Genomic DNA, 25,534 nt, shown 5'->3' on the forward strand with positions numbered 1-25,534 from the left:
ATTCGTAGATAAAAGTTGGTAGATAATAAGATTCGTGAGTAATAGTTGGTAGGTAATGCTGAATTTACCTACGGATACAGAATCTATAAGTAATGTCCGTAGGTAATGTTGTTCGTAAGTAATATCCATAAGTAATGCTGAATTTATCTACGGAGTCAGATCCGTGGGTAAAAATCCATAGATAATACGGATTTTTTAGTGTAAATGTTTTGAACACGTGATGAGATGACCCAATAACAAATTTATCAGATTTTAATTTTAATATGGTGTTTGAATTTTCTTTCGCTACAGTTTATTTGCTTTCTTCTTAAAAAGTCAAGTTAATTTTCCTTAAACCCAAAATCTTGTTCCTCTACCTTTTATATCTTTAAATATGTACACAATCTTCTGAGATTTTGCAAACACGTAGTAGGACATAAAAATTCTTTTAGTTCCATGCCATATATTCATTCTAAGCCATTAATTTTTATAACTCTTTGGTATTTTAGAGTATACAAAATTTTACTTTACAATTTCAGATTCTGTCGCTATTCACTAACAACGTCTTAACCATCTATTAAAAAAATTTCTGACATGTCCAAAATAACAAAGATTAAAAACAATATCTTTCCCTATAAGACCCACCTTTATAATTTTATAAACATTAAAAAGAATAAAATCTTACATTAAAAAATTATAAAAACAACCATTTCATAAATAATTACATACACTCAAACGTACACCGTAAAATTGTACCATATTCCCTCTTATCATTTCATAGATAATTTCAAAAGTACAAACCTATCACTTCTTAAAAAATAATATATTTATACGTAGAGTTTAACGACACTTTATATATTTCTTTCTTCTTTAACCTACCGAGGTGTCTTTTCAAGATAAAACTGTGACGAAACATCAACTTTCAAAGCAGACAATATCTCGAATGTGGTGATTGACTCTATCGATACTATCTTTCGAACTTGAGGTGAAAACACATATCGATACTATCTCTCGAACTTGAGGTATATATATATATATATATATATATATATATATATATATATATATATATATATATATATATTTTAAGAAGTCTTTGTCGAAATCGCAATATTTGACAGAGATTTCAGTTTTTTCAAACCCTACCTCAGCTGAGACTGGTGGGTCAAAAAGGCAATTATCTTCCTCTATATAAGGAGGGTCCATGGTGATGCTTCTCACTGCAAACCACAAAATCCAATATTCACCAAAAACTTGAACAAAAGAAAGCAAGTATTCTACTTGCAACATCTTCATCTTCATCTTCATCTTCATGGAGAAGAACAAAGTTGATGGAAATTGTGAGGAAATCAATGATGAGATGAAATGGGTTCTTGATTCTTCTTTGGATCACAGAGGAAGAGTCCCTCTGAGAGCTTCAACTGGTTCATGGAAATCTTCTCTCTTCATTATTGGTGAGGAACACTTCCTAACTCCTTTAGATTCTCACACCACCATCATTCATAACACTACTCAATCTTTTCTTCTTTTACTTTAGCTTCTCCAATTTTTTGTTCCAGCTTTAATCATTTTTTTACAAGTGGTTTATAAGAAGTTAATCGTTCTTCACAATACTACTGAAAAAGTTAATACAATGTTTTCTCAAATTAAAATATTTCATGTTATTGCTATATTTTTACTGTATTTTCCAAGAATTTATATTTATTAAACACCCTAATGGTTAAAAACAAAACTTTTATTGTACTTTTATTCAATTTCTAATATATAAATTGTAACTTGACTACTCAGCATCTCGAGTGAAGATTTCGTCACTTATATTTAATCTATATAAAATCTTTAACATAGTTTTACGTGCTTCATGGTATGAATAAACTAATTTTAATCATATAATTAATCTTAATACAATGGATCCCACAACTTAATTGAGGGTTTCACTTGAAACAAAGTAATATACTAAATATAGAAAATAATTATTCACAATGTAATTAGTTTTAGATTATATTATATGTTTATTTGACTTTATCACAATCATCAATTATTTATTTTAAAATAAACTATAGTGACATATAAGTAGTAAACAAGATGAGCTAAACCAAATTCTTATAAAGTTTAGAATTGATAACTCAGACTTAATTCATTTATTAAATCAAACTTAATTAAAATTTTGATTTTGACCTTTACATGTTTAATTCATTTATATAATGAAAATTATCTTAAATTATTTTTTATTTTTACTTTTCTCTGCAACTGAAATATCCTTTTCTATTTTAATTTAATTTACAAAATATTATAAAATAAAATAAAAATTACAAATTTAGTGTGCATATATATATGATTATAGCTATATTTTTTTTTATTCTAGAGAAGCTGAATCCAATAATTTAATGAACAAACTGTGTAAAAACAAATACTTATTAAAATACAACAAAAGTATTCAAAACTTTGATACTGTTATCTACTTTTTGTGTTAATTTATTAATTAAATTTTCACCAAATGAGTTGTTTTATTGAATGTAAAAGCTCGTGCAAGGTGCTGCATATTAATAAATTATATTCTGACTTAGTATGTAAGCTGAACTAAAACTTTTAAACACCATGTTATTGCTATGGCGTGTTTGTTTTATAAACACTTCTTTATGTGATGAATATTAATTTCAGGCAAAGAATATATTAATTAAATATACTTTATTATATTAATCACTACAAACTATTTTCTGAATTAGAAAATTAGGAAATGAGAATGCTCTTATATTTTAGCACATATATGAATACTTATCAATAAATATTTTTTTAAAAGTAGAAAAAAAACTAAATTCTTCATAAACTAAACTAGCTTATGCATAAATTAATTTGTAAAAGGGTTCTGAAAATTTTAATTCTTATTTTTATTAAAAAGTTCATGCTATGCATTATTGTGAATTTTGACATCTCACCTAACATCTTAAAATTCAACCTTCATTTGTCATCATTCCAAAACAAAATCCAAACAAACACAGGGAACTAAATCAAACCCATGTCCCCATATGGAGAAAAAACAAAAAACACTTCCAAACAAACAAAAAAATTAAATTATACAAAACATAAGAAGGTGAATCTATTATAAACAAAGTACAAACTAATAATAATTGGCATATACAATATCGTTTGTAATTTAACTTATTCTCAATTCTAAAATTTATTTGTATATCGGTACAATAATTTATTTATGAGTTAATTTTAGTTTATAAAAAATAATTATTTTTATTTTATTTTAATTTTGTTAGGAAAAAATTAGTCCCAAAATATTTATCACAACTTCAAGTATTAATTCAACCCTGATACGAACCAAGTTTAGATGGTGGAAGACTTTTTGTATGATTCAAGAAAATGAGTACTTCTATAGAGTTTTATATGATATACCTATCCCATTAAGAGTTTAAAAATCCCTTTACAAAGGCTAGATTCACTACCCTAAAAGCATCATGCAAACAATTTTTTATTTGTATATCATATTACCAATGTCAATCATACTACTAGTGTAATATTACACACACATATAATATATATATAAACTATTTTAAAGTATATAATTGAGGTAGTGGATTTTATAATAATAGTTTTTTTAATATTATATTAATATGTTAAATTATTGAAATTAATTGTTTTAATTTTTATATTTTATATTTTTTCATAGAAGAATTAAAAGTACAGTAGAAAGATAAAAAAAATTCAATACCCAATAAAATATCTGAATAGTCATGGTCGATATAATGGAGAGTTTGAATGATATACATACTTTTGGATTCATAATTGATGGTTACTATATACAGCAATTTTTTTTATTGAAATAGACTAATGATATTAATATTAACAAAAGTACATTAGCCCTTAAAATTCAAACTGTAGTAGCATCAATTCCATATACTCTTTTTTTTTCATATATTTTTCCTTTTTATATATATTTTTTGTCTTGTATTTTTTGAATTCAAATTTTAAATCTCCTAATTAATTGTACTGATAAAATTATTGAAATAAATTTTTACTAATAACTTTTTTACATAACAAATAAATTTTTAACATTAATCCTATTATAATATTATAATATTTATATTAATAATAAATTAACATAAAATATTATAAGATCTTAATCCATATTAAAAGTTTATTTGTCAATCTAAGAAAACTGTGAGTGACTTATTCTAATAATTTTATTAGTATAAATAAAAATCTAAAATTTAATGATAAAAATCAGTTTCATATGAATGATGGAAGTACAAATAAGAAAAAAACATATTTAATTCATAATTTATTTACTTATTACTTTTTTTTCTGGTGTTTACACTCCTTTAATGTTCAGATTTTTCATATTAACAATTTAATTTTTAACAATATGCATATACAAAGTAGAAAGAATTTATATTTTAGTTCTATCTACTAATAGGAACAAGTAGTTGTTTAGTGCTTAATTAGGATAAAGCTGCTTACATCTTTGTCCTTCCTAATCTTGAATGTTCTGCACTATATGTCCATATATATTCTACCCTAAATCTTGTAATTATTAGGCTATACTAATCAAATTAAGAAATAAGAATATATATATATATATATATATATATATATATATATATATATATTGAGATAATTACCATGCACTCAAATGGTCAACACTAGTACAACCTACAAATGGGTGGGTCCCATTACCTACAACTAGATATATACTTTTATTTCATTATTAGTAAATATAATGGATATGGACTACACAAAATAGGCATTATATATTCTTCACTATTACTAGTGAAAAAGATGCTCCACTTAATGAGTAGTTATCCATGTTTTAAGCTAAAATATTTACTAAAAACATTTTGGTATCCTACCAAAATTTTAATTATTAATTTTAAAATTTAGATAATAGTAATTAAGATTTAAATAATTAATTAAATACTAATTTTGTAAATTATTTATTGATAATAAAAATTATATTAAATATTAATAATTAATTTTATTTATAAAATAATATTTAATTTAGTTAATATAATAATTAATTATTATTTTTAAAAAATTATTATTATTTAATAATTTTTTAAAATTAGTTTTTATTTAATAATTTTTTTTAGTTCTTATAATTATAAATGATGATTTGTGTAAAATTATTTACACTTTTAGTTCATAACATTCTTTTTATTTTATTATATTTTTACTATTGATCTCTCAAACATTTTAGTTTTAAGGTGCTCAACCTTTTTGTTACAATCATTAACTTTTCAGCACTCACATGTCAATTATTCTTTAATAATGAAATATTAAACTGCAAAAATAATATAATAATTAGAATAAAATTTATTTAATGAATATAGAAGAAAGATGAGTGTGAAAAGGTTATATGAGATAATGGGTTTTCCCTGTATGATAACTCTAAAGTTAAGTTGATTATTATTCTTACCGCATATTGTGCGTGCCAAACTCATTGAACAAGAATATACTACACCTGCGTGCTCGTTTCTAGGGCAATTAAAAAGCTATTCGATGTGGGCTCAGGATGCTTGGTCTCTTTCAAACTTTTTCTCTTTTTCAAACGTAAAAAAGGAAGCATATATATCTATTGAAACCATTTAATTTCTACACTAGAGTTATTCCATTTGCTTGAATCCACAAGTTCACAATCACTCGTGAGCTGGTCCACAACTAGCCATGCATTGCATATATTCATAAACTTTGAGTTCATTCATTCTTTTCAATGATACTAGTGATGATGATGATGGAGTGATAAATTTACATGAATATATTCTTTTTATTCTGATCTGCAGCAATTGAATTTAGTGAGAGATTGAGCTACTTCGGAATAGCAACTAGTTTGGTTCTTTATCTCACAAAAGTTATTCACCAAGACCTTAAGACAGCAGTTAAGAATGTGAACTATTGGTCTGGTGTCACCACCTTGATGCCATTGTTAGGAGGATTCCTAGCTGATGCTTACTTGGGGCGTTACTCAACTGTGATAGCATCATGCATTGTTTATCTCATGGTAACCGATCATCTTTCAATTAAGCACTTAGTTAGCATCATGTTACAGTTATTATTAACTACTAAAAACTGTTTTTCTGTGGCAAAAAACAACAGGGTTTGGTTGTGCTTTCTCTGTCATGGTTCGTACCAGGATTGAGACCATGTGATCATACTAGTACATGCACAGAAACTAGGAGGATTCATGAAGTGGTTTTCTTCCTAGGCATCTATTTGATATCCATTGGTACTGGGGGCCATAAACCTTCCTTGGAAAGCTTTGGTGCTGATCAATTTGATGATAATAATGCCAAAGAAAGAAGGCAGAAAATGTCCTTTTTCAATTGGTGGAACAGTGGCTTGTGCAGTGGAATCATTCTAGGAGTCACTGTGATTGTGTACGTACAAGATCATATCAATTGGGGGGCTGCTTATATCATCCTCACAGTGGTCATGGCTATCTCATTGCTCATTTTCTTGATAGGAAGACCATCTTATCGTTATAGGAGTCCAACTGGGAGCCCCTTGAAGCCTATGTTGCAGGTTCTTGTTGCTGCTATTTCCAAAAGAAACCTTCCATATCCTTCCAATCCAACTCAATTGTATGAAGTTTCCAAGGTTGAGGGAAATGGTGAAAGATGTCTGGTTCACACCAAGAAACTCAAGTAAGTACAAAATCTTAATCTTTACATTTGACAAAGTTCAATTCAGAAGCTCATATATTTGGTTCTTCAAATACATGACACTCATTTTAAGAAATTGAAAAATGTATGTCCTGAAACATGTGTTAGGACTGGAATGAACATTTCTTGAGAAATGTAAATTTCTTATATGAATTTTAAATGGGAGAGGTTAGTTTCTTAGCTCTCAAATAGGAATACCTCCACACACTCCCTAAAAACCAACTTTTTTGTTGAAAAAGTACAAGAGTTTTAATGTGTTCTTTTTAAGTAACTGAAACCATTTTCCTATGATTGGTTTTGTCAGATTTCTTGACAAGGCAGCAATTATTGAAAATGAAGGGAACATAGAAGAGAAACAGAGTCCTTGGAGACTTGCAACCATAACTAAGGTTGAAGAACTGAAGCTTATCATCAACATGATCCCCATTTGGGTGTTCACTTTACCATTTGGAATCTGTGCTGCACAAACATCCACTTTCTTCATCAAGCAAGGTGCCATCATGAACAGAAAGATAGGCAGTGGGTTTGAGGTCCCTCCCGCTTCAATTTTCACTCTTGCTGCTATTGGGATGATAATTTCAGTGATCCTGTATGACAATATCCTTGTGCCAACGTTCAGAAAGCTAACAGGAAATGAAAGAGGAATCAGCATCCTCCAAAGGATTGGTATTGGAATGGTTTTCTCAGTCCTCTCAATGATAGTAGCAGCTTTGGTAGAAAGGAAGAGGCTTCATGCTGTTGAGATGAATGGGCCAATAAAGGGTTCTACCTCAATGAGTGCCTTTTGGTTGGCCCCACAATTTGTAATCATTGGATTTGGTGATGGTTTTGCTCTTGTTGGCTTGCAAGAGTATTTCTATGATCAAGTGCCAGACTCAATGAGAAGCTTGGGAATAGCACTTTACCTTAGTGTGATTGGGGCTGCAAGTTTTCTTAGTAGTTTGTTGATAACGATTGTTGATGATGTGACAGGTAAGAATGGGAAGAGTTGGTTTGGTAAGGATTTGAATACTAGCCGCTTGGACAAATTCTTTTGGCTTATGGCAGTCATCACCTCAGTGAACTTGTTCATGTTTGTGTTCTTTGCTCACAAGTATAACTACAAGAATGTACAAAAGTTAGCAGTGGCTGATTGTTATGAAGGGAAAAATGAAGATGATTGTAGAGCAGATATTAGAGTTTCAATTAGTGAAAATTAATTCTATTCAGAACAAATGACCAAAGTTTCTTCTTCCCATGAACAAAGTATACATGTTTCTACTGTTAGAAGCCTTAAATTTCATCTTAAGCATATTGTCAAACAGCTTATGATCCAACCAAGAGTTTAAATTTTTGTTGTAGTTGTTTATGGTATCATGTAATGTGACATAAAATTATGTGTGCAATTTCCATTTCAAAAAATTGTCATTCACCTTTTTCTCATATTTTTACATTACTCTTTATTAAGACTAATTTGATATTTGAATAAAGGCTACTAAAAGGAGTTAATCAATAGATAAATGTGGGTACATGAGTAGATTAGGATTTTATTGAAATAGAAAGTCAACTCTAGAAAACGGTTTGATAAATCTTATAAAATATTTTTACAAATACTTATAAAATTTTCAAGGGTCTATACACGCACAATAGAAATAATAAACATTTTTGTTTTGATATTGCTTTACCTCAACTTGAACTAAATTTAGTTATTTTTTAACAAATGTAAAAGGGTTCCAAATAATCAATGATTGGGAGAATTATTTGTGTAATCTATCACTTAAAACCGAGAACATAGTAATTTATGGTTATTATTTATCTTCTTTCAAAATTAAGCATGAGTACCTAGTCTCACTCCTAGTTGAGTTCAAAATTTCATTCTTGAAAATACGATAAAAGTTATTAGAGTTACATGGTTATGTTCAGGTTTAGAGTTTAGGGTTTAAGGTCCAGGTACCATGATAGGGGTCTTTTTGTTTGAATTAAGAACATCTGCAAGAGGTATTATTTTATTTATAGGTGTCCATACATATAGGTTCTTTATGGTTGGTGTCGCAACCGAAGGTCATGAGGGATCGTAAAAAAAACTTAAAAAAAACAGAGGAGTCACCACCGTAGTCTATTATGAAAAATTACAAGAAAACCAAAAAAAAAAAAAGGTTTGCAAAATGGGATTTAGGGTATGTAGGTAAGGTGTTAACATCCTACAACATTCATCCTAAGGCGATACGTTTAATTAAATATGTAAAACAAATGTGGTTTTTTAGAATGTTTATTTTTTTCCTGAAAAAGAAAAAAGTGCATGTGAAAATAAAGAAAATATTTTTAAAATTTTTTATTTGGGCTTGTAAGGATTAACCTTGGTCCCTACATATTTCATTCATAATAAATAAATCAAAGTTTACGTAGTTGTACAGGTCAAGAAGATGTATTTGAAAAAAGTGAACTTTGTGTCGGTGTGAACTGGACTTCGTCAGTTGAAATTGAGCTTTTGAAAAAGTTAAATAAACAAGGATTGACATTTCTCCTACATATTTTTATTTGTAATAGAAAATCAAGAATCACATATTTCTTAATATCAAACAATACATCTATTTGATATTTTTTAATTTTTGAAGTTTTTATACATTTTAGGTTTTATGTTTTTATAATTCACGTTTTTAGAGTATGAGACAATGCAAGCAACTATGTTAAAGAATCTTTACAAATCATACAGTATTTCAAACTATACCACGATACTATAAAGTGTATGCATAAATTTTATTTGACAAAAATATATTATTTTTATGAAAATTTGTGTTTATTTAAAATATCAAACACAAGATGACACGTGCGGTTATATAAGTATCTAAGTTCCAAAAAAATTATTTTATTAATTATATTTTATGTTTTACCCTTTTAAAAAGCATTAATGATTGTACATGAAAAAAAAAGGTGGCAAATATCAGAGAAATATTGGGTCAAACGAACTGACCTATACATTTATTTAAAGAAAATAAAAGATAGGAAATGAATAAATAAAAAGTGAGTGGTAAATAGAAAAGTTTCTAGCCAGCCGAATGGGCCCAGGCTTCTATGCGTAAACATGGTGAATATATAGAAAAGGGTGTGAAAAGAAATAAGGCTGCTTCTTCCTGCACCCCATAGTAAATATGAAATTACTGTTTTGTTCTTCATTAAATAATTAAAACCCCAAAACCCTACATAATTATTCACCTTACTATTTCTTGTTTATTCTCTCACGACGACACCCCCTAGCTTTGCACCCCAAGCACGCATTTGCTTTAGTCGAGTTATTTGTTGTTGAGTTTTTTCGTTTTTGAAAATATTTTGGATTAAATAAATCGAAAGGAAATATTGAAATGAAAAAATGTAATCCAGATTATGTAATCTAGAACCAATTATTTCAAATAATATATTCTGGTTATGTAAACCGAAAGCTAATACAAATTACATAATATGTATCCAAATAAAAAGTTCATATGTCTTATGGATTGGGTTATCCATAACTTTCTTCCAGATCTGTGTCAATATTCCAAATTATGTAGTCTGGAACATAAAATTACATTACAAATTACTTAATAAGGAATGATAATTTATTAAATATAGCAAGAACTCTCATAACTCTCATGATACAATCTCATTTACCCAAAATTTATTGGTTATATTTTGTGATATATGTTGCGCATATTATAAACATGCTTCCCACGCCTATTTCAAACTATTTTTCTCCTCATGAAATGTTTTACAAAGCTGTAGTAGATTTTAATGGATTAAAGGTGCTTGGATCTTTATGCTATGCTATCACTTTGTGAACAAATAGAAGAAAATTTGATCTGGGCATCAAAATGTTTTTATTATTGGTTTTAAAAGAGGGATTTAAGATATTTTCTTGGTTTTGAAGTAATAAGAAGTAAAAAAGGGATAATGGTGAATAAAAGGAAATATGTACTGGAATTGTTAACAGATGCAGGTCTTTTAGCCTGCAAACCTGCACTCACTCCTATTGATAATCATGCAAAATTGTCTTCTATTGAAAGTGTTCATTTCACAAATGTTCAAGCCTACAAATGATTGATTAGAGCGCTTTCGAATTTCACTAATACCCGACCTGACATAACCTTTTATGTGCAACAACTTTCTTAGTTTCTTGCTAAGCTTACAATTGCTCACTATACGTAACAATTAGAATTTTCAGATATATTAGTTTATTTTCTCTTCCGACACTTCTTCTCATTTAAAAGCCTTTTGTGATAGTGATTGGGGCACCTGCAGTGATTCAAGACAATCAGTGACTACTTTTAGTGTGTATCTTGGAAATTCTCTCATATCTTGAAAGGAATAATATTAAAGAGTTCCTCTGAAGCTTAATACAAGGAAATGGCCACTGTTACATGTACTAACTTATCTTCTTCAAGATTTCAAAGTTTCTTTTGAACAACCATCTCTTTTATACTATGATAATGACTCAACAAGATACATGTAGTAAATACAGTGTTTCACCAACGCACAAAATAAGTAGAAATAGATTGTCACATTGTTAGGAAAAAATTGAAGAAGGGTCTCATCCATTTGCTTCCCATTTCCACCCTAGAGCAACTAATCGACATTTATACCAAAACCTTAATTTCTCAATATTTTAAGAGTATTTGTTTCAAGTTGGATCTCATCCATATTTTCTCCCTAGCTTGCAGGGGATATATCAAAGGATATGGATACAGGGCTTGTAAAAGGAAGTTAATATCAATTTTTTCTTTTCTAATTCTTAGTTATTTGTATTTGTACAAATGTTTTAACCTTTATTTTGTCTTTTCTGATTCTAGCCTTTATTGACTCCTTACATTTTCTCTCTTTAGTTAGACCTAGAATAAATGTACTACTTGTATATATTCTAACCTCTGTTTTGATTTCAATAAAAATAATAATAAAATTATTCCTTCTTATATTCTTTGTATTCACTTTCTTTTTTTTTCTTTTTTTTATAATATCAAGTTTCCTCAAACACATATCTTAAAATAAACAATATTAAAATTTCTCTTTTCGTAATTATTAAAATAAATATTTTAAAAAAATTCAAAAATCTTAAAATACAATTCAATTATTTTGCTGTGTTCTGACATATTACTTCTTTTAGTCTTTGAATAATTAAATTAACAATCGATAAGACCTACTCGTCAAGGTTTATATTTAAGTGATACAAATGAAGGTTATGGTTTGTTTAAGAAAATTTTTCTCCAAAAGTAATTTTAGAAAATAAAAATAAGAATAAAAATTAGCTTTTTTATAAGTTAAAATTTAACTTATGAACCAATTAAACTGTATAACTTTAGAAATTAAATATTAAATTTTCTATAAATTAACTTATACATTAACTTATTTTTTTATTTTCTTTTAAGTTTAATTTAAAAAGTTATCAATTACTTAATCTTTATAATAAGGTAGTCAATGAGCTTTTGGGTCACAACATGGAAAGGGATTCCATGTCCACAACAAGTGGTAGAATTTCAGAAGAACCCCACCATTAATATCAATCTCAAACCTTTCTACACCCCACAATTATCTTCTTCCATCCTCCAATTTCTAAATAAATATAATTTTAATTTCCCTGTTCAAATTTCATCTCCATTTTAATCAAATTTCATCTTCATTTTAATCAAATTTCATCTTCATTTTAATCAAGTTTCATCTTCATTGTAATCTAATTTTAATTTTAACTTTTCTATTTTTCTAAGACTTCAATCAATTAAGTAATTGATTGTGGTATCTTAAATGAATTTGTGAAATAAAATATTCAAATGAATAAAATAAATCATAATATATATATTCATTCTTATCTAACCAAAAGAATATTGCAGTCCATTTTGTTAAGAATATATACGAAGACTTATGGCCAAATTGAAGAACAAATTTGTAGGTCCCCTTTTCATGTCAAGAAATGAAATGGAGAATAAATTGCAGATAGAACTTGGAAAGTGTGATTGAATACGAATATATACAGTAGTAGTCCTAAAGAAACACAAATAATTGGAGAATGAAAATCCACATTTTTTCTATAACTTTTGGATTTCTTTTTCTTTCTTTTCTTACCTGTTCCCATTTTAAGATGTTCTTGTAAATCAGAAAAGGACTGAAATGATAAAAAAATATCATATCATTACAAACATTTTACACATAAAGGCAAATTACTGGTAAATAAAAAAAATCATTTCATAACAATGATAAAAAATAATTAATTACAAAGATATTATTTTATAAACTAAAAAATTATTGATATTTAAGATAACTTAATTATTAATAATAATTTATAAAATAAATTTTAAATTAGTATCATATATTAACTATTAAAATTTTAATATTAATGATTTTAGATTCTAAAATTAATTTGTAATTTTAAATTAAAAATTAATTTAGAATCTAATTAGGTAAGAGCTAAAATATCTGTATCTAAAATGTTGGATACTGATTTAGAAATTATTTTATAGATTTTTATTAAAAAAAAATTATTCTAAATATCAATAATTTTTTTATTTTATAAAATATTATCTAATTTAAACATTGACTAATTATTTTTTGTTTCTAAAATTAATTACTATTAAATAATTTTCTTGTAACGTATCTTTTATTATTAGATATAATAGTGTTGGTATTATTTCTTTTATAAAAAAGAGAGTATATTGGTATTCAAAATAAAATAAAATCATATATTGATGTTGATCAATGGGGGATGCTTTTTAGTGATTAAGATGAATAGGTCCATCAAAGTTTACTTATGATTCCATTATAATAGTTTGAAGAAAGAGACTTAATGAGGTTATTCTAATCTTTAATATGAAAATTTTTATTAAAAATATTAAGATTAATAGGAACGAAACGATACACATAAATCTTTTCAATATTTTGTAAAAACATTATTATTTACTTGTGTTAGTTTGATATATTTCAAAGTGTTAAGAGATGTTCTATAAATTAGCTTTAATTTTGATTCTTAATCAATATAAAATAATTTTAATATATTAAAACAATATCATCTTAATTGGGACTAAAGAAAAGGTGTGGTGGTTGTGTTGCTAGCTCATACCCTTTTCTATAATAAATGTTACATATTCAAATCTTCAAGTCGAATATAATAAGGTAGTGTGTCCAATTTGCATTGCTCTTATTCAAACAAGTTTATCCTTCATAGATACTTGGATGAATTAAAAAAATACCTATAAATCATTCTTGATACCAAAACTATTACTAATTAATAATTAATTAATTTAATCAATTACAATAATTAGAGAAACATGTTAACCATAAAAAAGGTTTATGTAGAGTTATAAAGATTTTCATAAACAAATAGTTAAATAATGATAATGTAAAGGATATCAAAAGTTAGTATAAGCTCATAATTTTATTTTATACTAAGTCACTTATGTGTTATATATACTATCTTCTTATCTCCTTTACAACTTATAATTATTCTTTTTTGGCATTTCTTCTTCGTCATGGTTTTTCATGTTCATAGCACTCTAAGTAGTGTACAATATATTTTTCTTTCCATTTTTAATAGTGTAATTTTACTAAAAATAATTATAATTTTTTAAGCTTATAATTTATTCCTATATATTAAATTTGAACTATTTGGGAGTAATTTATCTGGATTTTAATCTCCAAACAAAAATAATAAAGTTTGTTTACATTTTTAAGAATTACTAACTATAATATATTAAAAGTATATGTAATGATAAAAGGAAATTATTTTTATTTTCTTTTTCTTCTTCAAACAATTTCTTTTTATAAAAGCTTTCATATTAGGCATTAGTATGCAACTTGTCATCTCAGTTAGACTGACACCTCAAGTAACAACAATCATATGCTATCACATGAAAAAAATATTATTAAAAAAAAGAAAATACAAAAAAGATATGGAGGGACTAGACCAAAACTCATGTTAACAAAAATAATACATAGGTAGACTATACCTATTTATAAAGAATTCTAAGAACAGACTAGATGAAGGCCTATTATACCAATGAAATTATTCTCTATGAATAAATCCTAAATTAGCTAACTTATCAGCACACATTTCCTTCACGAAAAATATGAGTAACCCTAAACGTGATTTTTCCACAGTAATTAAGACAAGTATTTCATCGATTACAAAGCATCTACGGAACATTAGTCATAGCAATAGATGCAACACAAACCAAAGCAAAATCACATTCAAGCCATACATTAGTAAGCACCAATAAACCTCAGCAACCATAGCAGTTTGAATTTCAAGAAATGTAGAGAAAATACCAATAAACTTCCCCATACTCCCACGAAAAATACCTCCTCAAGTAACTAAACTAGGATATCCCCTAGCAGCCCCATCAGTGTTAATTTTAAGCCAACCTAGTGAAGAGAACTCCCATCTAACAGGAAGAGGACGAAGAACTTTACCAATACGAGTATTAATACCAAAAACTTGGAGTGAAGTTAGGATGGAATTAATACCAGTACGAGTATTAATACCAAAAACTTGGATACCAAAAACAATGAGAGGATTTGCAATTTCTCATTGCAAACAGTAGGGCAAAATTTCACAAATTTTGATAGAGTTATCGCCTTGGTTTGCACAAAATTTCAGAAAAATTCTCCAGAAATAATTTTTTGTTGAAATTCCATGTAAGAATCTCCACTGAATTTTGGACAAACGCGACAAGTTTCGGGTCAAACGGATGAGTATTCACATAGGAAAAAAATCAAACATTTTCACACACAAATGAACCTTCCTTTCAACCTTGGCAGTGAGGAATAAAAAATTTATTGCAAATCTTGTGGGACAAATTTGGGGTTCAAATCTTAGCCGAAACTCAACACACATAATGAAGAATGTCTAGTAAAAAATTCATACCAAAAGATCCAAGCAAAAAGCCGTAGTAAGTCCCTAGGAAAAAAATCAAACAGTTGCACACACAAACAAACCTTCCTTTTAGCCTTAGTAGTGATGAATAAAAATTTTATTGCAAATCTTGTGGGATGAATTTGGGGCTCAAATCTCAGTTGAAACTCAACACACACAATGTTGAATGTCTGGTAAAAATTTGAGACCAAAAGACCCAAGCAATAAGGCGTAGTAAGTCCCACACCGAGAGTGGAGAAAACCGATTTTCCGAAAACAAAAAGTCCTAGTTTTTCTTCCCTATATCTCCTTTTTGTGATATGTTTATGGACTAGCCTCCTTAGCTGGTTGCAAACAACATATGAAATTATTTGTGCGAATGTTTTCAACGCAGTATGAAGGCAAACTTTTACATATTTTGGTAGACGATAGCCTTGGTTTGCAAATAATTTATGAAAAATTCTCCAGAAATAATTTTTTTGTTGAAATTCCATGTAAGAATCTCCACTGAATTTGGAACAAATGTGACAAATTTCGGGAGAAACGGATGAGTATTCACCTAGGAAAAAAATTAAACAGTTGAACACACAAACAAACCTTCCTTTTAGCCTTAGCAGTGATGAATAAAAATTTTATTGCAAATCTTGTGGGATGAATTTGGGGCTCAAATCTCAGTTGAAACTCAACACACACAATGTTGAATGTCTGGTAAAAATTTGAGACCAAAAGACCCAAGCAATAAGGCGTAGTAAGTCCCACACCGAGAGTGGAGAAAACCGATTTTCCGAAAACAAAAAGTCCTAGTTTTTCTTCCCTATATCTCCTTTTTGTGATATGTTTATGGACTAGCCTCCTTAGCTGGTTGCAAACAACATATGAAATTATTTGTGCGAATGTTTTCAACGCAGTATGAAGGCAAACTTTTACATATTTTGGTAGACGATAGCCTTGGTTTGCAAATAATTTATGAAAAATTCTCCAGAAATAATTTTTTTGTTGAAATTCCATGTAAGAATCTCCACTGAATTTGGAACAAATGTGACAAATTTCGGGAGAAACGGATGAGTATTCACCTAGGAAAAAAATTAAACAGTTGAACACACAAACAAACCTTCCTTTTAGCCTTAGCAGTGATGAATAAAAATTTTATTGCAAATCTTGTGGGATGAATTTGGGGCTCAAATCTCAGTTGAAACTCAACACACACAATGTTGAATGTCTGGTAAAAATTTGAGACCAAAAGACCCAAGCAATAAGGCGTAGTAAGTCCCACACCGAGAGTGAAGAAAACCGATTTTCCGAAAACAAAAAGTCCTAGTTTTTCTTCCCTATATCTCCTTTTTGTGATATGTTTATGGACTAGCCTCCTTAGCTGGTTGCAAACAACATATGAAATTATTTGTGTGAATGTTTTCAACGCAGTATGAAGGCAAAATTTTACATATTTTGGTAGACGATAGCCTTGGTTTGCAAATAATTTATGAAAAATTCTCCAGAAATAATTTTTTTGTTGAAATTCCATGTAAGAATCTACACTGAATTTGGAACAAATGCGACAAATTTCGGGAGAAACGGATGAGTATTCACCTAGGAAAAAAATCAAACAGTTGCACACACAAACAAACCTTCCTTTTAGCCTTAGCAGTGATGAATAAAAATTTTATTGCAAATCTTGTGGGATGAATTTGGGGCTCAAATCTCAGTTGAAACTCAACACACACAATGTTGAATGTCTGGTAAAAATTTGAGACCAAAAGACCCAAGCAATAAGGCGTAGTAAGTTCCAAACCGAGAGTGAAGAAAATCAGTTTTCCTAAAACAAAACGTCATGGTTTTTCTTCTCTATATCTCCTTTTTGTTCTTTTTTTATGCCCGTGCCTCCTTAGCTGGGTTTAAACAACATAGAAACTATTTGAGTGAATTTTTTCAACACAGTATTGATGCAGAATAAAATTGAAGAAAGTAGGGTGAAATTTAATAAATTTTGGTAAAGGATAGCCTTTGTTTGCACAAAAATTCTAAAAAACATTCCAGAAATAATTTTTTGTTGAAATTCCATATAAGAATCTCCACTGAATTTGGGACAAAACGCAACAAGTCTCGGGTCAAACGGATAAGTATTACCCTAGAAAAATAGTCAAAAAGTTTTACACATAGACGAACCTTTCTTTCAGCCCTAGCAGTGATGAATAAAAAAATTATTGCAAATCTTGTAGGACGAATTCAGTGCACAAATCTCGGCCGAAACTCAACACACACAATGACAAATGTCTGGTAAAAATTTCAGACCAAAAGACCCAAGCAATAAGGCGTAGTAAATCCCAGGGCCGAAAGGAAGGTTCGTTTGTGTGTGAAACTGTTTGATTTTTTTTCCTAGGCGAATACTCATCTGTTTGACCCTAGACTTGTCGCGTTTTTTCCCAAAATCAGTGGAGATTCTTACATGGAATTTCAACAAAAAATTATTTCCGGAGACTTTTTCAGAAATTTTGTTCAAACCAAGGCTATCCTCTACCAAAATTTGTGATTTTTCGCCCAACTTTCTGCAATTTTATTTTGCGTCCATACTGCATTGAAAAAATTCACACAAGTACTTTCATATGTTTTTTGCACTCAGCTTAGGAGGCACGTCCATAAATGAAATCACAAAAATGAGATATAGGGAAGAAAATCCAGGATGTTTTGTTTTCGGAAAATCGGTTTTGTTCACTCTCGGTCTGAGACTTACTACGCCTTATTGCTTGGGTCTTTTGGTCTGAAATTTTTTCCAGACATTGGCCATTGTGTGTGTTGAGTTTCGGCTGAGATTTGAGCTCCAAACTCATTCCACAAGATTTGCAATAAATTTTTTATTCATCACTGCCAGAGCTAAAAGGAATGTTCGTTTGTGTGTGACACTGCTTGACTTTTTTTTTCTAGGGGAATACTCATCCATTTGACCCGACACTTGTCGCGTTTTGTCCCAAATTCAGTGGAGATTCTTATATGTAATTTCAACAAAAAATAATTTCCAGAGAAATTTTCAGAAATTTTGTGCAAACCAAGGCTATCCTCTACAAAAATATTTGAATATTTGCCCTACTTTCTGCAATTTTATTTTGCGTACTGCGATGAAAAAATTCACACAAATACTTACATATGTTGTTTTCACTCATCTAAGGAGGCACGTCCATAAACTAATCACAAAAATGAGATATAGGGAAGAAAAGCCAGGACGTTTTCTTTTCAGAAAACCGGTTGTGTTCACTCTCAGTCTGCGACTTACTACGCCTTATTTCTTGCGTCTTTTGGTCTCAAATTTTTAGCAGACATTCGTCATTGTATTTTTTGAGTTTCGGCTGATATTTGAGCCCTAAGGTCATCCCACAAGATTTGCAATAAATTTTTTATTCATCATTGCCAGGGTTGAAAGGAAGGTTCGTTTGTGTGTCAAATTGTTTGATTTTTTTCATAGGTGAATACTCATCCGTTTGACCCGAGACTTGTCGCATTTTGTCCCAAATTCAGTGGAGATTCTTACATGAAATTTCAACAAAAAAATATTTTCGAAGAATTTTTCAGAAATTTTGTGCAGGTCAAGGTTATCATTCTCTACCAAAATTTGTGAAATTTTGCCTTACTTTCTGCAATTTTATTCTACGTCCAAACTGCAATGAAAAATTCACACAAGTACTTTCATATGTTGTTTGCACCCAGCTAAGGAGGCAAGTCCATAAACAAATCACAAAAAGGAGATATAGGGGAGAAAAACCAAGACGTTTTGTTTTCGGAAAACCGGTTTTGTTCACACTCGGTCTAGGTCTTACTACGCTTTATTGCTTAAGTCTTTTTGTCTGAAATTTTTACCAGACATTTGTCATTGTGTGTGTTGAGTTTTGGCTAAGATTTGAGCCCCAAATTCGTCCCACAAGATTTGCAATAAATTTTTTATTCATCACTGGCAGGGTTGAAAGGAAGGTTCGTCTGTGTGTGAAACTGTTTGACTTTTTTTCCTAGGCGAATACTCATCCGTTTGACTCGAGACTTGTTGCGTTTTTTCCCAAATTCAATGGAGATTCTTACATGGAATTTCAACAAAAAATTATTTTCGTAGAGATTTTTACAAGTATTTTGTGCAAACTAAGGCTATCCTTTACCAGAATTTGTGAAATTTCGCCTTACCTTCTGCAATTTTATTTTGCGTCCATATTGCGTTGCACAAGTACTTTCATATGTTGTTTGCTCCCAGCTAAGGAGGCACATCCATAAACAAATCACAAAAAGGAGATATAGGGAAGAAAGGCCAAGACGTTTTGTTTTCAAAAAATCGGTTTTTCGCACTCTCGATCTGGGACTTACTACGCCTTATTGCTTGGGTCTTTTGGTCTGAAATTTTTACCAGACATTTTTCTTTGTGTGTGTTGAGTTTCGGCTGAGATTTGAGCCCCAAATTCGTTCCACAAGATTTGCAATAATTTTTTTATTGATCACTACCAGGGCTGAAAGGAAGGTTCGTCTGTGTGTGAAAGTATTTGACTTTTTTTCCTAGGGGAATACTCATCCGTTTGACTCGAATTTTCTCGCATTTTGTCCCAAATTTAGTGGAGATTCTTACATGGAATTCCAACAAAAAATTATTTCCGGAGAATTTTTCAGAAATTTTATGCAAACTAAGGCTATCTCCTCTACAAAAATTTGTGAAATTCCGCCTTACTTTCTTCAATTTTATTTTGCGTCCATACAACATTGAAAAAAATCACACAAGTACTTTCATATGTTGTTTGCACCCAGCTAAGGAGGCACGTCTATAAACAAATTACAAAAATGAGATTAGGGAAGAAAAGGCGGGACGTTTTGTTTTCGGAAAACCGGTTTTGTTCACTCTCGATCTGGGAGTTACTATGCCCTATTGCTTGGGTCTTTTGGTCTGAAAGTTTTACCAGACATTCATCATTGTGTATGTTGTTTTTCGGCTTAGATTTGGTATCTATGAGAAGAAGACAGGTGGCAATCGAACTTGGAGGTTCAAGAGTGGAAGAGTGGAAGAGACACCTACTTGGAGCTTATGAGGTGGCGCCATGTGGAGTCTTGTATGACAGACATGTGGACGTCCAACTTCACCTTAAGATGCAAAGCTTAAAACCCAAAATCCTAGTCTAATTAGCTTAAAATACAAGGTCCAAAAATCTTATTCTGCTTAGCCCAGAATATAGGAGCTAAAATAAATTCTAAACTACTCTATACTATTTTAGAGATAAAAGTCTTGTATTCTTGATGCTTCCAAAATCTTCTAGCATGGTCTTCTTCAAAGTTGAACTTGGGCCCAAATGCCTTATAGAAGGCCCAAACAAGACCAATTAGACCCAAACTCCTAGTAAACTCTTAATCAAGTATCTAGCTTTGTAGCCATTTTATTCTTGACTACAGTGTCTCAATTGGGTTTGCATCAAACTTCCTTTCCCGTGTCACCCTTCTTCCACTTAGAAAGGTTTTCTCTAAAGAAGGTGCTCCAACCTTTGCACACAACTTCTTGTAGCCAGAGTCCTTACCTATGATATGTGAACAATAAATAAACAAAGTTAGCTAAACAAAAGCTTGTCAAGTAAAAAGTTTTGTAAAGCTTGCCCATGAGGGTCCTCAGCGAAAGGCATGCTGAGGAGGCCTTTGTTGCTAATAGGATGAAGGAGGTTCTTAATTATTTCTACGTTTATCCTCTCTTGAGGAGAAATAAGGTAGTTGACTTAGGACTTAAACTTGTCCATCCATTGCCAATATAGGGGGAATTTAGGTGTAAATTTTGGATCGAAGAAAAGACAATTGTGGGTATCTTGTGGCGAGAATTTCAATTTGAAGAATTTAATTTTGAAGTTTTTGAAGGAGGAAGTGTAGATGGTAATAGAGGACCATGTTTCACTTTCTCGTGCAAAGGGTATGCCTTAAAGTGAAAAACACAATTTTGAGGTGTTTAGGGTTTAGAGAAACGTGTTATCTTAGGGAAACGTGATAGGGTTGGGGTGAAACCTCAAACACCTCGAGACTATGAAAACTAATTATTAGATATACAGACTCATCATTAATGCTTATGGAGATTTGTACCATTTAACAATAATTACTTTTTTAATTACACTTTAATTATACTAAGCTCGGACCATAGAACTAGATCAGCTTGGACCATCAAACTATGTGAATCCACAAAGTCTGACCTAAGGCTAGTCATGAAAATATGACCCATTTTTTTATAGCTCGACCAAAATATGACCATAACTTGTTCAAATAAAAGCCTAATTATCCTAAAACCGAGTTCTTGAGCTTTGTGATCTTATGTACACCGAAAAATATTAATAATATAATACTCCCTTAAGATAGTTGGGTCCAAACCACCTCTAAATTCGAATAACTCATAATTACTTGAAAACTAATTTCTTTTACAACAGAAATCATCTCAATATTTGATAACCAACTAATCAACCCAATATTTGGTAACTACTTTATTGGATATTTTGCTATGTTCAAAAGTCTATAAATATAGTTTTATTCTCCCTGAAAGTACTCATTTAATCTCATATACTATTTAAATATTATCTTTCTAATTCTTACTAACTTAAACATCCGAGAATCTTTTACATATAGATCACCACTTGATACTTCATCAATGAAGTTCGACAACCCTTCACAGAGATGTCATCTCACCCAAATAACTTGGATATCCAATTAGACGATTTCAGCTCATTTCTTTTAAGAACAATAATTATATATTTTTGGTAAAATAAAACAATGATATAAATATATAGTTTAATTATTTTTCCCGTTATTTATTCGATATTCAGTTTTGGTCGGCATTAATAAATAGATGAGTTTAGTTCCTTAATTTTATAAAATTAATGCAGTTTTATCTAACTTGACTCAGCATAATTAATCTATAATGACAATTTAAAACTGTCACCACTAATTAACATCACTAATTTATCTCAGTTTAGATACAGGGCAATAAATTGGATCAATTTTAAAGATAAGGCATCAAATTGAATATTGATTAATAGTTTGAATAAAATAAATAAATAGTAAAAATAAAATTAATTAAGCCAACTATGTTATTACCTTGTGAAAATTGTGCAACACGAAAATGTATTATTGGTTCAATTTGCCTTTTCGTATTATGCTGAAGATACAAGCAAATAGAGAAGGAACAAAAATAACAATTCAACTTAATTACGTACTCTCTCGTAGCCATTCATTTTGCTCTTTCATTCACACTTCCACGTCAACAGTATTCATAAAAAGAAATTTAATTAAATAAAATATTAGTATTATTACTGTAAATATTTAAATTTTATTACATTAAAATATATTTAATTTTATACATAATTAATTAAAAAATAAAAAATTAATACAATTTAAAATATATAATTTTATAGAAATAGTATTAACAAAACTATATAATTATTAACTTAAAAAAATATTAATTATTTTAAAATAAATAAAAAATATTCATTAATTTTTTTTATTAAAAAATGATATTAAAGAAAGTTACCAAATAAATATCTTGATATAATGATATAGATTATTACTAAAAAAAAGTAAAAGCTGTGAGGAGAGTTAAGAATTGCGTTATTAGTGTATAAAATTACGATTTAATTATAATTTTGATCTTAAACTTTGCAAAATCCACCATTTTAATTTTTATTATTTTTTAATTTTAGAATTTTTCTGTTAATTTTTTGAAAATTTGATCGTTTAATTTTAATTATATGTAACTTTATTCAAGTTTTAATTCAATCATTTATTTTTTAAACTTAAACATGATACAAACTATCGGAAGAGATGGTTTTGTTTTCACAAATTTAAACAGAATAATAATAGCATGGATTCATACAAAAAAAAATCTTAATCATTGAGAATATTTTAAAAATTAAATAAAAATTAAACCTAATTAAAAACTTGAAATTAAAATAAGAAACTTTGAATAAAACCAACCTCCATTATCATGTTACGTATACTTCAAAGAGCATGAAATGTAGTTATCGTTATCGTACACCACACAAACTATAAAGCATAGTGCGAAAACGACGTCGAAATGGGAAAAGTCGTAGCATAGTTGAGACTCAAAAGGAACGATTGCGACACGTGGAGGGTCAAGATTTCACACAGTCTCAGCAAGTCCTTATAAATTGTGATGAAGCGTCTTTTGAAGTCATTGGGGTGAGTTTAGTAAAGTAGCAAAAATAATTTGTGTGTTCGCATTTCACTTGTTCCATTTTGAGAATGTCTAGCTGTGGCAGTAACTGTGGGTGTGGAAGTAGCTGCAGCTGTGGCAGCAACTGCGGGTATATAATCACTCTTTTTTTTTCTAAGAATCACTTTTTTTGTCTAATATGTTTCATTATCTCATAAAAATTAACTTTTGAACTGTGTTTTTGTTCTTCAATTTATACGTGAATTCTAATCTGTTAGTGCTTTTCCGTAAACGCGCTTTTTGCTTTTGTTCTTTACCGAATCTGTTGATGTTTTTTTGAGTTCTGTTTTGTGCTCTGTTTCCTAAGCGATGTTTATTCCAAGGTTTAGTTTACCTCTGCTTCTTTGATCTCCCCTATATTTTTTGTCGTAAACTTTTCTTTATTTTTTTATTTTTATTGACGCTTTATTTTAAATTTCTCTTTAATTTAACTATCTAGAATGATTATATATATATATATATATATATATATTTAAATTCTTTGTTTTGATTAAAATTAAAAATTAAAAAATATTTTTTCTCATATCTTTTACCTTTCAATTCTTTATTTATAATAATATGGTATCATCTCTATAGCCTAATTATTATTAGAGAAATAATTTTTTGGAAATTGTACAGTGAACCTTCGTCATTCTTTTTTAAATTTCATGTTAAGCATCCTTTCATGAAATAAAAGAATATTATTTTAAAAAAAAAAAACTATCATCTCTTCTTCACGAAAAATCCAGATATCTTGTGGTTGATAAGTGTCTAAACCATGCAATAATTTTCCCCTCTTTTAAGCTCTGTTTTCTTTCAGAATCGTTTCTTATTTGAACATTGGGATTTGATAAATTAAGAGGGTAGAACTTAGCTAGTCTTGAAAACTAGGTTTTTCGTTAAGTTTATTTTGTGCATAAAGAGAAAATAAAAACTTTGTATTTTAGTTACATTAAACTCTTCGTCAAATTGTCAAAAAATATTACACTTTCCGTTTTCTATTTTTTGTGCATGGATTTTCTCACATGATCTCACTAAAATTGACTTTGTATGAAAAGAGTGTCTGTTTTCTTACATATCTTTTATTTTAATTTTATTTCCCCCACATGAACCTAATTGTTTGTTGAATTTTTTTTGCCACAGTTGCAGTAAGTACTCGTTTGACATGAGCTATGCTGAGAAGACAAGCACAGAGAGTGTAGTTTTGGGCTTTGGAACTGTGAAGGCTGAATTTGAAGGTGCTGAAATGGCTGAGGAAAATGGCTGCAAGTGTGGAGCAAACTGCAGTTGCGACCCATGCACCTGCAAATGAGGTGAAGATATAAAGCTTGAAGGAGATATAGCTGCATATGTACCAAAAGTACACACTTATAATAATTACAATAATAAGTATGTGTTGTGTTCAATCAACTGGATTTGAAGTTTCATAATAAAATGGGCATGGCTAGCCTTTGCAAGTTCAAATGCTCTGGGATTTCTTGTGGGTGTTATCTATAAGCTATGATCACTTTGTGTTTGTTCAATCTTATATAAATATGTAATTTTAATCATCAATCATTATGCTTATAACTGAAATTAATATTACTCTTTCATCTATTGGAGATCACACATTAAATAGAGATTAAGATATTTATTTTTTAATAAGTAGGTGCAAATCTTACCTTATGAATTGATTTTATGAGATTGAGTTAGGTTTAAAGTTCACTTCTTAACATGGTATTAGAGCCATTTAAAACTTATCATAGATCATTATGAGATGAGTGACCTAACTTTTTTTTTTCATTGTTATCTCATATGCTAGTGATGAACTTACAAATTTGAAAATCAAATGTGGAAACTTAAGAAAGGGGAAAGCAT

The 25,534-nt window shown here is 29.3% G+C and overlaps 2 protein-coding genes across 2 annotated transcripts; both read left to right on the forward strand.

Moving 5' to 3' along the window:
• Positions 1 to 1,066: 1,066 nt before the first annotated feature.
• Positions 1,067 to 7,957, forward strand: LOC137819693 (protein NRT1/ PTR FAMILY 5.6-like). The gene is made up of 4 exons (XM_068623610.1): positions 1,067 to 1,433; positions 5,763 to 5,980; positions 6,076 to 6,623; positions 6,946 to 7,957. Exons 1-4 carry the CDS (start codon positions 1,292 to 1,294, stop codon positions 7,838 to 7,840), a joined length of 1,803 nt encoding a protein of 600 aa, XP_068479711.1. The 5' UTR covers positions 1,067 to 1,291; the 3' UTR covers positions 7,841 to 7,957.
• A 15,703-nt stretch (positions 7,958 to 23,660) lies between these two features.
• On the forward strand, positions 23,661 to 25,231 carry LOC137819694 (metallothionein-like protein 2). The gene is made up of 2 exons (XM_068623611.1): positions 23,661 to 23,789; positions 24,821 to 25,231. Exons 1-2 carry the CDS (start codon positions 23,728 to 23,730, stop codon positions 24,987 to 24,989), a joined length of 231 nt encoding a protein of 76 aa, XP_068479712.1. The 5' UTR covers positions 23,661 to 23,727; the 3' UTR covers positions 24,990 to 25,231.
• Positions 25,232 to 25,534: the final 303 nt, after the last annotated feature.

Source organism: Phaseolus vulgaris, chromosome 10 (genome assembly GCF_000499845.2).
Source record: "Phaseolus vulgaris cultivar G19833 chromosome 10, P. vulgaris v2.0, whole genome shotgun sequence".
Taxonomy (NCBI): Eukaryota; Viridiplantae; Streptophyta; class Magnoliopsida; order Fabales; family Fabaceae; genus Phaseolus; species Phaseolus vulgaris.

Coding starts and splice junctions, on each gene's coding strand:
- LOC137819693 (XM_068623610.1), top strand. CDS start 1,292: ATGGAGAAGAACAAAGTTGATGGAAATTGTGAGGAAATCAATGATGAG. Junction 1,434..5,762: donor ATCTTCTCTCTTCATTATTG/GTGAGGAACACT, acceptor TCTGATCTGCAG/CAATTGAATTTAGTGAGAGA. Junction 5,981..6,075: donor CATGCATTGTTTATCTCATG/GTAACCGATCAT, acceptor AAAAAACAACAG/GGTTTGGTTGTGCTTTCTCT.
- LOC137819694 (XM_068623611.1), top strand. CDS start 23,728: ATGTCTAGCTGTGGCAGTAACTGTGGGTGTGGAAGTAGCTGCAGCTGT. Junction 23,790..24,820: donor AGCTGTGGCAGCAACTGCGG/GTATATAATCAC, acceptor TTTTTGCCACAG/TTGCAGTAAGTACTCGTTTG.